At 42.4% G+C, this 14407-nt stretch overlaps 1 protein-coding gene across 2 annotated transcripts in view; it reads right to left on the minus strand.

The window, feature by feature from the left end:
• Positions 1–4889: 4889 nt before the first annotated feature.
• Positions 4890–14407, minus strand: part of fstl5 (follistatin-like 5) — a 151202-nt gene continuing 141684 nt past the window's right edge. For both annotated transcript variants that reach the window (XM_076738454.1, XM_076738453.1), the window contains exons 15-16: positions 13427–13551; positions 4890–7375 (exon numbers count right to left, since the gene is read on the minus strand). In XM_076738454.1, the coding sequence (XP_076594569.1) occupies positions 6673–7375; positions 13427–13551 (828 nt within the window). In that variant the 3' untranslated portion in view covers positions 4890–6672. The remainder of the gene's footprint in view (positions 7376–13426; positions 13552–14407) is intronic.

The following is a 14407-nucleotide window of genomic DNA, read 5'->3' on the forward strand; positions in this document are numbered from 1 at the left end:
GTTTTAAAGTGAGACTGAAGGACTCTCAACTTCAACCAACGCTATGAAATAGAAGAACACTGCTTAAATTATTGGCTAATGATTGAGTTCGTTAACAGAGAAGGCGTCGTCTGAACACTCTGAGGGAACTAAATGTTTGTTTTGCTTGATCAGTAACTTAAAAGTCTTTAGTTGGAGGCTGCAGTCATGACCCCAGAGAGGACGAGGCCTGTCCCTCGGTCAGTCCAACACTTGGACTGAAATTCCTCAAAAACTGTTGGATTAACATGAACTTTGGTGCCGACACTCTTTAAGCGCAACCAGAAGGTCAGTTTGAATTTATCCTGTGACTGAGATACATGATGGATTTATACATGAATCACACAAAGTTATGTGTGTTTGTGGTTCCCAGAGTTGAACTTCAGTGACTCCGGACTTTTCCTCCAGCGTCACCTCGACATCCTGTCAGATTTACATGTAAGAACGTTTGTGATCACCCGGCTTTCCCAGCATTCATCAGGTACAGTCCCATCAGCCTCTGCTGCACTTTGAGTTTAGCGAGGGTTAGCATGCTAACACACACGATTAAAACGGTGGACGTGATCGGCATGTTAACGTTGTTATTGCGAGCTGGATGATGCATTTAGCAACAAATTGACAGATTAATCAATAATGAGAATAATCAGCCCACAGAGGAGAAAATTTAAACATCCCATAATTCATAGGTAGTTTAGAGTAATTAAAATCCCTCTAAGTGTACGTTTTGCTTCCTGCACCGCCGTGACGAGTCCATTTTGCGGTTCGGGGTGGAGAGAAAATCCATTTTGTAACTGCTGCCACACAGACGAGGGCAGGAGAATGCAGGATGAGGACCTACAACCGGCACAAGGTGCAGCACCACCAGCGGCCTCATCAGTCATCAGGCTCCTCGCTCTGGATGGAGCGCAGAGGTGGTGCCGTTGGCAGGTCCCGGCAACATGATTAAGGAGCCAGAGGCGTGATTACGCTGCTCGTCTTGTGAATGGAATAATAGAGAGAGGCAGAGCGCCGTGCTAAATTCTCCTGATGGAGGCGAGCGCGTGGCGGGGAGGAGTCCGAGGTCCTCCCATGTGACCGCGGGAAGATAAAGGACTGACGGTAGATAATTAAGGAACTGCCAGGACCTCTTTTCTATTCACATGGCTGTTTTATTATAGGGGATTCTGTAAGGAAGAATATTAATATGAACTACCGCCTGTGTGACTCACATGAATATAAATGGGGGGGCGGGGGGAGCGGTGGGGGGGGTGGTGCATCAGGGAGTGTTTATCAGGAGTGCAGGGGGGCATGTGATCGCAGAACAGGCTGCACCGAAGCTTCGGCTCAGCTGATCTCTGGAGAAGAGCCGAACACTCTTCATTAGCGCACGCACGCACACACACACACACACACACACACACACACGCACACGCACACGCACGCACACATGCACACTTACTGTGATGTATGAATGTGTGTGTGTACAGTTTGTACTTCTTCCTATACGTTAGAGGGAAATACTTTACTTTTTACTGCGTTTACTGCGCTGACGGCTGTGGTTTGGAGAAAGTATGTGGCCATCTTCTAAAGTCTGATTAAAGCATCGATAATAAAAGTACACTAATGTAGTAATATAACACTCTAAAATGGTGTATTTTATATACGTTAAGTATTTTTTGACATAATACTTGCGTACTTTTGCTGAAGTAAAATTAGTATTGTGGTATTACTACTGTTTCCTCAGTAAAGGATGAAAGTACTAAGACTCAGATGCAGTACTTGTAGTACTCAGCCGGTTGTTTGCATAAGAATCACCGCTGTCTGTACTCCCTTTGTAGTACTTTTGGCGCTGACCTGTGTGAGGAGCCTGGACTTACCTTAACTTATCTTTACCTTAACTTAGCTCTGCATAGTCTACGCTTCATTTGTACATTTATCAACTTCTACTTACTGATTTTTCCAGGTTTTTTCTTCTTCAGCAGCTTTTACTCCATTACATCTTTTTATACTACAGCTGAATCGATCGATTGATTTGTCGATTGGTAGAAAATCAGCTGCTGACTGTCGGTTGCTTCGTCCTGAAGTTCAGAAAGGAACGTGTTTCCTCTGCTTTCATTCCTCCTGCTTTCTTTTAATTCTGTACGTTTCACTGCTTTCTTTATGGAAATGGAAACAGACCTTCTGTCCTCTCTGGTGAAGTACACACAGACACACACACACACACACACACACACCCACACACAGACACACACACACACACACACACACACACAGACACACACACACACACACAGACACACAGACACACACACACACACACACACACAGGTTTCATGAGCGCAGAGTCAAATAAACTGTCTGTCGCTGAACTCCTCACAGAGGACACGTCTTATACTACAGTGATGATTATTCAGACTTTGAATAAATTTGCTTATTATTTATGAATTATCCTCTTAATTATTGTCTGCATTAACCGATGAATCATGTGGTCATTTTGGAGATAAGTGAACGTCACAGGGTCCACGGGGACGTCTTCAAATGTCACATTAGCTTCACAGAAGACGAACAAAACCAGCAAATGGTGATTTAAAGGAAGCTGAATCTTTTATTTAAGCGTTTCTGCTGATTATGAAAATGAATTAAAGTCAGCTGTAACGTTCGCTCTCAAACGGTCGGTTTCCATTTGAACATGTTGTGCAGACGTCGTCTGGCTCTGAGAGGATGTTTCATGAATATCTGAAGGTGGATTTTCTGCTTCTTCTGTATCTGTTGTGTCCTTAAATCGAATCTGTCGATCATAAAACGGTCTGAAGATGTCATGTCGTTCTGTGGTGGGAACATTTCACGATTTCTGACATTTATTAACTATGCAAGTAACCAGTTAATGTCAAAAATAATGGATAATGGGAACAATCATTAATGCACATTATAGGTCACGATAATTAAAGTGATTAGAACAGTGATTATTATAAATTAGTGTCGTAATTTTGAGTCATTTATCAAGCAAAACATTTACTAATTCCTCCTGTAGCCTGACCAGTGAACAGGAAGTAGATATTCTGATTTCAAAAATCCAGTAATAATTGACCAATCGTCTTCTTAGTGTTTCGTTATTATTGTTATATCAGTTATTTATTATTAACTTCTGTATTGCACCGCCTTGATACATATCGCCTGACAAATACATCGATTCCTTTAAGTCTGTAATAATAACTGATTTCTACTCATTCTTGCTTTTCAAATGTGAGGATTTTTCTCCATTTGATATCATTAGAAATGTGATATTTTGTTGTTCAGAATAATTGAGTAATGTGAAGATGTCATTTGGCTCTGGCTGATTGTGACGAGCACTTTAATTAACGATTAATCAAATAATCTGAAAACTATTCAGACAGATGAAAGTGTAACTGTGGCCGCAGCCGTAAACACTCCAGCAGAGCAGGTCCAGACTCCAGATCAGGTCCAGACTCCAGAGCGGGTCCAGACTCCAGATCAGGTCCAGACTCTCTGTGGCGTTCGAACCATCAGTGAATCAGTCAGTAAACGCAGAGCAGAGCGTGAGAAGCTGCTCTTCTGTCGTGCACGTGGCTGAAAGTGGTCGGTTTTCATCGTCAGTGGAAAAGGCTCATCTGACGTCGGGCTTCTTCACGTGGAAGCACCTCTCCACGTGGATTTCAAAGATAAGTGAACGGCTTGGTGTAATTTGGAGCATCCTTTTATCCATCCCACGTGACGCAACCTGCAGCCATTTACATTTTAGAGATGGATTAGCCAGAGCGCGCTGCCTCAGAGTGCGAGCTGTGCTGAGGTGCTGGATGCAGTTTTAGCTCAGAAATCTTGTCTGAACACAGATCATTGAGAAGGAAATGAGATTTCATTAACGATCCGTTCAGTGTTTGAATTTCAAGCAAATTAATTTGAGAAAACTTCAGAAAATGAACATGATGAGTTGATTTTAAAACATTTCGTGTTCACGTCTGACCCTGAAGATAGATTTGTTTTTGTTTTTTTGGACTTCAGAAAAGTTTTATTCCAGTCAGGAAAATATAACTTGGTCCAAAGTACCAAAGACAAATAAGTAGATTAAAGGTAAATACATCACAGACATTTTCACATATTCAAGTATTGCACAATTTTGAGGTACTTTTACTTGAGTATTTCCATTTTATTTGCTTCCTTATGCTTCTGCTACACTTGACAGACAGCTGGTTACTTCACACAAGACCAGAGTGTTAAGTGATTCAGTTAGAAATCGCCCTCTTGGACTGAATGTAAACCAGTTAAGATTAGCCTCCACTGGGTTTTGGATACTTAATCACTTGCATCTTCTTTGTTTTCTTTTGCACTGTTCAGCAGTTTACAAGTTTACTTTAAAGAACAGACTTCCCGGTTTTGGAACTCAACCTGCAGTCCCAAAATTTCTTTCCACCTCAAAGCTGAGCTGTAAGATACCAAAATCTAATCATATGAGGAAGCATTAATAGGGCTGGACGTTTGTCATTTAGCCTCCAGGCAGTCGAGTGATGTCCACGTCAATCTTTTTTTCCAAAAAGTGCAGAATATCACAGACTCTCCTCGTCGTAGAAATGATTTGAACACATCTGATGACATGCCAGGTCAGTGCAGCCTCGCCGCTCTGCTTTCCCTTCAGTCACACATCTTTACGTCTTACCATTGTATTTCCTTTCTTTGCTAATTATAATGATACGTTACGCTGCATGGCTTGCTGCAGGATAAATATACCCAAAGGAAGCACACAGCCTTGACCTCGTTCTTGTAGCATCATAATTGGCAACAGGCTGCTTCTGCTCCTAAAGGAAACTTGTCAATATGTGACGGCGTACCAGCATCTACGGCGTAGAAGGTCCCTTTAATGAGGAAAAGAGACGACGTTCCACTTTTTTTTCATGGTCTAGTTTTTATTATTGGGTAAAATGACAAGCGTGTTTTGTCTATATAAATAACAATCACATGAAGAAACATACAAGACATGGCTATATGGAGGTGAGAGCGGTGCTTGTGATCACAATGCGCTTGTGTACAGGATGTTGGTAATGACAGCTGTGTGTTTGTCTAATTTCTTAAAAAGGAGAGTGATTATTGGCTCGGAAAATGAACAGAACCGGCGTGAATCTGTACATCGATGGGGAACTAACGGACTCACAGTCAGCCGCTATGTACAGAACATAAATAGAGAGAAAGGTCATCATCAGCAGTACAGTCGGGGTTAAAGGTCGGAAAACGACGCGGCGGGCGAACGAAAGAGGATGAAATTACATTAAAACCAAAATACGTACGAGTAAGATTCAACAGGAAAGACGGAATGACTTTATATAATCTGTACACATCAAAAGTCTGTACTAAATTTGAGATACAGTTGCCCATTGTGAGTCATAGAGTGCCAGGGTGAAAATGCATAGAAATGTGTCCAGCTAGGAAACTTTCATTGACTTGCCAGCTATGTAACTACTGCAGGAGAATTCAGAGGGAGTTGTTTCTTAAATTCAAAGCCTATCCTCAAAGACCCTCTACACAATACAGCCACAGCTACCCCACTCCCCAGCGTGCTAGCTCATCATTACTTCACATTAAAACAGCCACTTGAAACATGCTGTCAAACAGAGCAGACAATCCCTGTTTTCCACACTTCGTTCCATTACGCTCTAAGATGCTTTTCTTTCCGTTTGGTCCAGGAATATTGAAGTTATGATAGGATTTTCAAGCATGAGTGCTCTATTGACTCATGGCTAAGGAACATTTTAAATTTCACAATGTGTCGTGTGTAAAGCTGGTACAATTTAACTAACTCTGCCACTGACTTTCATTATTCTGCTTTGGACTAAAAAGGAAATATACATGTAGATATAATGATATATATATCTACATATATATCTGAAGACCTTCCAACGCTGGTTATAATTTCAGATCAAAGGTTACAGATCGCAACAACCATAATGAACCACTCAGTCTCAGTCTGACTTCAAGCAGGAGGGGATCACAGCAAGGGCTCACTTTAATTAGACCGAGTCGGCGGCGTTGGACGGACGGAGAGACGAGAGCGGTGGATCTGTGAGGACCCTCGCTCGCCACGAATGCAGGGGTCAAAGAAAGAGGTGGAGTCTGCAGTCACACTAGGAATAATTACACTAATTCCTCTGATGGAGGGGAATTTTCCTTGAAGGCACAGGAAAAAGTTGGGGATGGGTAAACTTAAAGTACAGGAATTATTCCAGACATATACAGTATATATATATTTATATATACATGTATACTGATTTCTGCCAATTCACTTAAATATTAGTTTTGGTCAGAGATTATCTACAGCATTCCCACACACTGAATACAACCGATTGCGAATAATAATGCAAAGTTGCACATATTTATGGACTCAAACCAATTTTCCTGAAACGTATTACCAGCAAGCAACTTTAAGTTGAGTTAAACATGAATTATTTTATCTTGGCTTGAAGACAATATCGATCAATTACTCGCTCACTTGTTTTTTTCTTTTGTGGGTGACAGTCCCTCATCCAATGGATTTACAAATGGTCAATTTGGTTTCTGAATCTGTGGTATTCACGATTGCGCTCCCACAAAATTAAAAACTCTGCAACAGAATTCAGTGCAACAGTACCTTTGAGGAAAGGAGAGCTCATTGGGTCTCGATGTTACGACCTAAGACTCCCCAACCCACACCACCACGTTGCCTTTGAGGACGTCGGTGATCTCACAGTTGAGCTTGTTGAGCCGTCCGTCCAGGATGAAGAGGGACTCTCTGGACGGGGTCATGAGGTACTGTCCGAACAGTCCGCTGCTCGCCATTACCCTGTTCCTACTGCTCCACGGCCACTCGAACGACTTGGTGGCCTCTTTCAAGCTCTTGATCATCTTGACTTTGCCGGTGCTCAGCTCCACAAACAGAGCGTCAGTTTGGCGCCCGGAGCTGCCAAACACGTTGTACTGGTGGACTTCCGTGAAGGAGCGCTGGAAGGCCAGATCGGACAGGTGGAGGTTGGTGTGGATGTCGAAGGGCTCCTGGATCTGCCCCCGCTCTGAGATCACCTGGATCCTCATCAGACCGTCGCCGTCATCGACGGTGACCAGGTAGTGGCCGTCTGGAGACACGTATGGAGTGCCAGTGACGTCTCGGTTTTGGCCGATCACACCATCGGTCACACTGTCCAGGATGAGCTGGGGCTGCGTGGCGCCGGTGGAGTCCGGCCTGCAGTTGACAAAGTAGTAGCCGCCGAGATGGGTGTAGGCTACAGACTTGGGGACGCAGTTATACTCCCGTAAGCTGATGTTTTTCACATAGGACGTCGTCTCCAGGTCGATCTTGTGGAGAACAGGCTCATTTCGATGAAGGATGAGGCCAAATCTATAGACGACACGGAGAGAAAAACAAAGCTTTAATCAATAACACATTCTGTCTCTGTAGAGACGGCAAAGTCCGTCCACTGCTTCAGTCCATCTTTATTTTACCCCACCTTCCACTCCTGGGTTTACTCACATTAATTATAGTGACTTTATTTAATTATTGATCCATTATGTTTTTTGTGTTTTTATGATGCACTGTGTGTTACGTTGCTATGTCTGAAAGGTCTGACTGATTGATGCTAACATGCTATACTAAGACGGTGGATGTTATACCTACTGAACATCAATATGTTAGCATTGTCATTAGCATGCTGATGTTAGATCAGCTAACATTTAGTGCAACTCAAGAGAAGGCTGAAGCTGACATGACTGATTACACATTTTTCACCAGCACATCTGGATGGTAAAGACAGCATCAACGCTTAAAAATATTGAGTAAAAGTCATTTTTAAAGGTAATTTAATCATTCAGGTCATCATTTTAGTACTTTAATATGCCGGTAAAGAGTGTCGATTCCTCTCATTTCCAAGGTTCATGAATTCTCAAGCAGATAGTGGTTTCATAAACTTAAAGCAGCACAATCCACACATCAAGATGTAGAAATACAAATTGATTTGTACAGGCTAATTATGGAAACCGGCATAATGTTAATGACGTGTTCGGTTAAAAAAAAAAAAAAAAATGTGGCTTGAAGGTCCATTTAACCACTTCAACAGCCAAACTCTGGTCCCTGACAATCTTCATATTGGCAGTGCAGCATCATCCACACTTTGCCCTGATAGAATTATAGTCATTTTATATGTGGGGCATTGATCAGTGAAAATGCTCGTCATTAAAAACCCAAAGAATCTGTTAATGGCACATTACATCTTAACAGCTCAACCGGGAAGAGGGGGAATATGCAAGGAGCCGCCTCAATTAAATGTGAGCACCAGCTGATCGATGCCGACAGGCACTTCAATCTTGCCGCCATTCATCATCTTTTATGCCATCTGAACACCAAGCTGCCTGTACCTGTGAACAGAAAATGGCTGTTTGAAAGCCACGGAGCACATTATCAACCCTGTGGAGGGAATCATTGATCCAGGGATCGTTTTGTCCACTGGGTTCATGCGCTGAAGTCGTAACAGATGAGATCTGTCTGGCTTTTTTTCTGAAATGGAGGGAAAAACTAAAAGTTAACGCTCACAAATTAATATAATCTAATGTTAAACAAGCTTTAACATATGTGTAATGCTGGGCAGACACTGTGCAGGTTTGGGCCAATTTAAAGCCAAACTAGTCTCCTGTGATGTAGAATTGAGCCACATTTCTGCCTGATTGGTTGTGGTTTGACGTTTAGTAGCTGTAAGACAATCAGGTGGACGTCTGGCAGAGTTCCCACATGTCAGACGGTCTGTTTTAAACTACAGTGAGCTCGCTGTAGTCTTGATTGAGACTGTTGTGAAAGAAGTAAAACTGAACTTTGCTGAAAAGAAATGAGCTATATTGTTCGCGTCCTGCCAGCGATCTGTGGCTCCAGGGTTTAGTTTTTTTTTTCTGGTTTTGTGTTTACGTTCAGTGCGAGTTTAGGTGGTGCACGTTCTGCAGAAAGGCTGAAAAAAGGCTGCAGTGTGAGGGAGCTAAAGAAGACGTGTCCAGTCAGCCCGTTCACACCTTGGTCCTCTGCATTAACAACGAGCTTCACTGTACAGCTAACCGCTAGCAGCCAAAGCTAACCAATGCTGCTGAAAAGAGTGTCCCATGTAGAATCACAACTGTATGAAAGAATGTTGAAGGGACAAATGTATAAACCTCACGGCGATAAAATATGGGAATCGACTGTCTGTGGGAACCTCAGCTTCAGTTTCTGCTGCTACAGTACGTTGAGTATTAATGTTAGAGCAGAAAAACTGGATTTTGGACGGAGATACATGCTTATACTCACTTTAAAATGTTAAAACATATAATTTAACACCATAGAAAAGTCAGTATTTTTAAAAGTACTTTACAGTTTATACCTGAAAACATTTTCTGTTATCATCCACTGGAGACAGCTGATGACTCACTGAATGTTGATTTAAAATATCACCACTGCCTGTCAAACACTGATCAAACTGTTTTCTTGTGGATTGTATTCAGTTCTGTCGCTCTTGTGACAGATCAATGGGTAGTGCACGCACACACACACACACGCACACACACAAAGTGATATATTGATAACATACTTGGAAGCTAAAGGTCAATGGTGCATTTATCCTGCGATAAAAATATTTTCACTGCCAGCGAGATATTTTTTCATGTAGGATAAATGAATCAGACATTGTTTGGCCTCGCTCGAATGTGAGCACAGCTGGGCTGCTTCACTGGCAGGCCCAGACTGCTCTCAGCCAAACTGACAGCTGCTGTTTGTCGTTTGTACTAATGATTAATGCATTAAAATTTCTCCCTGGTTCTGCACAACAGGATTACGTTCAACTGCTTCACATTTATCGTATTATCTTCATGTCAATATTTCCAGTTTGGAAGCGACTCGGTCTCAACGCTTTGCTCTGCGGTTCAGTTGCGGATCCTGAGGGCAAAACTCATGAACATGGAACAGAACAATGAGCGCTGCACAGTAAAAGGTATCTATAACACAGCAATTCTTGTTCACCCATCCTCCAGCACAAATACATCAAATCAACATCTCGCTCGGCTTGTTTTGCCAAAAGGCAGTCTGGCAGAGCACTGAAGATGTGAGTAAAAATAAGAAATAACAGCGTTTTTTTTTTTTTTTTTTTTTGCTGACTTGCAGTGTTGCCTGACTGCAAGTCGATGGTTTAATGAATGACAGCCCCCAGAAGTTCCTGCTCGCTTTACAGTAGCTGCTGAGGGAATCCCCAGTCATTAAACAATCCCCGGAAGTCGCTGAATGTATGTCGGCTGCCGGCGCACTGCTCATGTTGCTAAATCGACTAATCAATGCTGCGTTCCTGCCGGCAGACAAATGGCTGTGCCTGTGCTGCGTCTAAATAAATAAAAAAGAATAAATACAATCAGAGCCACAAGGCAGCAGTTCATCTGAACGTTCCTAATATCCGTCTGAATAAAAAACATCCACACGCATGTACAAACCAAAGCTCTTTGTGTGCTTCAGCTGTGTCCTGACAAATACTCACACGACTACATCACACCACCGCTACAAGGCTATGAGTGTGTAACAGCAGCATCTGCTCTCAGCCAAATGCAAAGAATCAAAAAATAATTCAAGTTTGAATTCAGATTTGTCAGAGAAATATTGGACAAAATATTAGAAACACTCAAACATTGTGCAATCCAATACACACCAGTATAAAATATGTATTTTTAAAGGGTTCAGTGGATATCTGTCGCACAGACGGCAGGTCACTGTGTTGTACTGCATCACTTTGTACAGGTGTCTATATTTTACTGGTCACTCTGTACATTTGCATTTCCTTTTATTTAACTGTTATTACAGCTGAGTCAGCTGTCAGTGACGTTTGCATATTGTTCCTGCTGTCCCTTCATTATCTCTGGCTGCAGGCAGTGCTGCAAATCAAGAGCAGGACTGCTGTATGGCACTATTGGATTGTTAAAGGGCTTTTGCATCGAGGAGGTGAAGCGTCTTAATCTGTGTCTGATTTGCTGGATTAGCAAAAAACAGATATTCCTGTCAGGTTGTGTTTTGAAGTTGTTTTCTTTCTTTACAGAAGTGTCACTGTATCATGATATACAGTATATTTATATCACAATCACAGTTTCAGACTACTGGTGCTGAAACAGGAGCAGAAAATTATTCAGCAGCTCTTCTGATGATTTGCTTTAACTCGTTTCATCTGAAAATCCAAAATGAAACTGAATATTTTGATAGATTTTTGACAGCACTGCAAACTGTTAGAGAGGGTTTTATCCACGTTGTCATGAGCTAATCTGCGTCTGTTTAGCAGCCTGTCCTCAGAACTGCAGCTTTACATTGAGAAAGCATTTTATGTAGCTTGTGAGCTGCACTACCTGAAGGTAATTGTTCAAGTGTTGTTTCACATTTTCGCCACGTAAACAACATTGAAACAAGAGGAGCTGGCAGCTGCACGAACCTACAGTAAGCTTCTTCTTAAGAGCATCAAAATGGTCGAGCAACTAGTTGGTAAAGATGGCAATTTTCAAACACTGCAAAGAAATGTGGCCTCACTTTCCTGCAATCTTCCCTGCAGGTCTCAGTGGATCTAATTACAGCTGTGCTAGCAACCCCCACCCACAACACACACACGCAGCTTTCTCCTCCTCTCCAGGAGACCGTTAACATCCTGAAATCCTCCAGACCTCCTGCCTGTTCCTGGCCTCTCCGTGACATTAATCAAGCGTTTGGGACCGGCGTTTTCTCCATCCACCTGAAGCCTGTGTGCGACAACAGCTCATGACTTATAAAAAGCACATCAGCGTTTCGACACACGCTGCATTCAGCATCTCTGTGCTCTGCTGTTGAGTAACTGAAGTGTTGGAGAGGAGGTGAAGTCCCAGCTGTCTCCCTCTGGCTACCGGCTTTGTAGCTTTATGCAGATTTTTTTAATCTTATCTTGGTGAAAACACATGAAATAAGAAGAATAACAAGTCATCCGAGTCCAGGTGCCCCTGTGACTTCTATGATGAGTGTTTCTGGAGGAGAACCAGCCTCTGACCGGTTGACACAAAGACTCAGAGACCATCAGTACTGAGGAGGCAGCAGTTGTGATTGAATCGATTTCTTTCTGATTTGTCTCTGATATTTGTCTCTGGCATTGTCAAAGAGAAAATGTCAGCCGCTCTAAAAATTGGAGCTGATTCAGTCTTTAAAGTTCATGTGGACTCTGTCTTTTTAAAGAATCAGCGCACACACAACCTGCACGGCTTCTAAAACGAGCCAAGCTGAGTTACGGTTGCGTCCGCTGCTCGGTGCGAACGACGGTCGTCAGAATTTCTTCACCATTCTGGATGCTTAGCAACATAATTACACTGCCAACCCTCGCTTCAGGGATGGAAGCAATGAGCTCAAACGCTGAGCACATTCTCACAGATGAACTGATGTCCAGCCGGCCAGGTAGAGCTGGATGATACCGCCAAACATTTCAGCAGTTTTTTTCATATTAGCTGATAGATAACAGATCGTGATGCTTCTCTTGAGCTTTAAATTCTTTAGATGTAGATTCACAAACACAAAAACATGGTTTGTGTTTGAGGCTGTTCATTGGATGATATGATGCATGTTGTAGTGGTTCATTCATACTTTACGAAGCCTAACGCCATTTTCATTTTAACTAAAGTGATATTTGATGAAACTGCAGCAGTTTTGATAATTGCTAATTTTTTCCAGTGCGATCTGCTGTCTGCTGTCTGCTGCTTGTCTAGAAAATGTCACCTTTGACTTTCTCTTTTATGACACTTTGTCGACTGAATGAGAAAATAAACGTGGTTTAAAGTAGCTAACGAATCGACACGCGGCGGCACGAGGTTATTGTGACTGTTGACCTGTTGCTTGCTGTGACAACATGAGAAAGTTTCCCCAGAGGAAACATTCGTCTCTCTGGATCTAATTATCCGACTTCTGATAGCAAAACAACAGCATGTGGTGCGTTTGGCTAACTGTGCTGTGTTTGTTAGGAGAAATGGGCCGGCCACTCCTAAAAGTTGGAAAGAGCTTTGTTTATGGGATGTGATGCGTTGTCAAGCAATGCAACTTGTTGACAATATATTAAATATTTGCTATCAGAGGTCTGATTGTTTAGTAATTCAATTCAGCGGTTTTTGTTTTTCTAAATTCAGATCTGAAAAAGTTAATTCCACAGCTGATGTAACGAGGCTTTATTTTTAGACCTGTTTCAGGTGATGTGCCACGTTCCCTGCAGCACAGATGACAACCGGGCCTTCCTCCAAAAACCTCCATTAACAGACAAGCACACACTCTCGCAAAACACTCATCCAAATCATCGTTGTAGTGTTGAGTCTGGGAGAAAAAAGTGAATAAAGCGCCAACGGGGCGAATTTAATTTGCAAATCAATTTGCATTAGGAGTGTTCTTGGATCATACTGGACGTACCTGATGTGGCTAATGATGAGGCTGGAGGCGGGAATGAAGAAGTCGTCCACCCTGTCGAAGCGCCTGCCGACCGGCTGTGTGTGGACGGTGTGGTGGGAGACTCTTCCACTGGCCTGATTGATCACCTGATGAACACCATTGGAGAAGGAGGTGGCTGTTAAACGTCAGCCTGATTGAGTGCTGCTGGTTTCTACTCTATTACTCATACTTATTTGTAGCTTACAACCAAAATACTTGTAAGTCACATGTTGTATTTCATTTTGCAGTTCCCACTCAAATAAATCACTTAATATATTGTTATTATCTCCACTCTGGTGCTCTGATTTGGGACACAACTCTTCAGCCTCTTCCTTATTGCTGTGATGCTGGAGCTTCATAGTGGGAGGTGATGTGAGCTGTTGTCACTGGTGTCTAAATAATGCTGGTGCATGCATGGAAGCGTGCAGAAATGTGCTTGTGTGGAGGCAGGGTTTGCTTTGATTTTGCCACAATGCACAAAGCAAATTGCCACAGACCAAACTCTGCATTATGAATTTCTGTGCAGGCGATGACAAGCGGGATTGTCGAGCGAGTAAAAAACACTCAAAGCTGGAGATGAATCAAGATGACTCCCAGAGAAAACAAACGATATTTTTACAAAATACCATTGCATTACATATTTGATTCTATTTGTAGCATGCTCTTCAAATCTGTGTCACGGTGACATGAAGTGTAACCACTAACTATTTGGACAGGGACACATTTTGCTGCGTTGGTTGTGTACAATATAGTGTCGGCTTTCTAGTCTTTTGATTGTCCTGCTGAAAAAGACTTTCTCCATGTTTACTTGTACTCTTGATTAATTGAGTACAAAGTGTATTTCCACAGCACTAATTCCATCAGTACAGCAAGTCATGTCAGGCAATCCACTTTGTTATTGTTGTTTTAATGAATGAAACTCAAGACTTCCTCCACAATTTTCACATTAAAAGCCTGGCACCC

Source organism: Chaetodon auriga, chromosome 9 (genome assembly GCF_051107435.1).
Source record: "Chaetodon auriga isolate fChaAug3 chromosome 9, fChaAug3.hap1, whole genome shotgun sequence".
NCBI lineage: Eukaryota > Metazoa > Chordata > Actinopteri > Chaetodontiformes > Chaetodontidae > Chaetodon > Chaetodon auriga.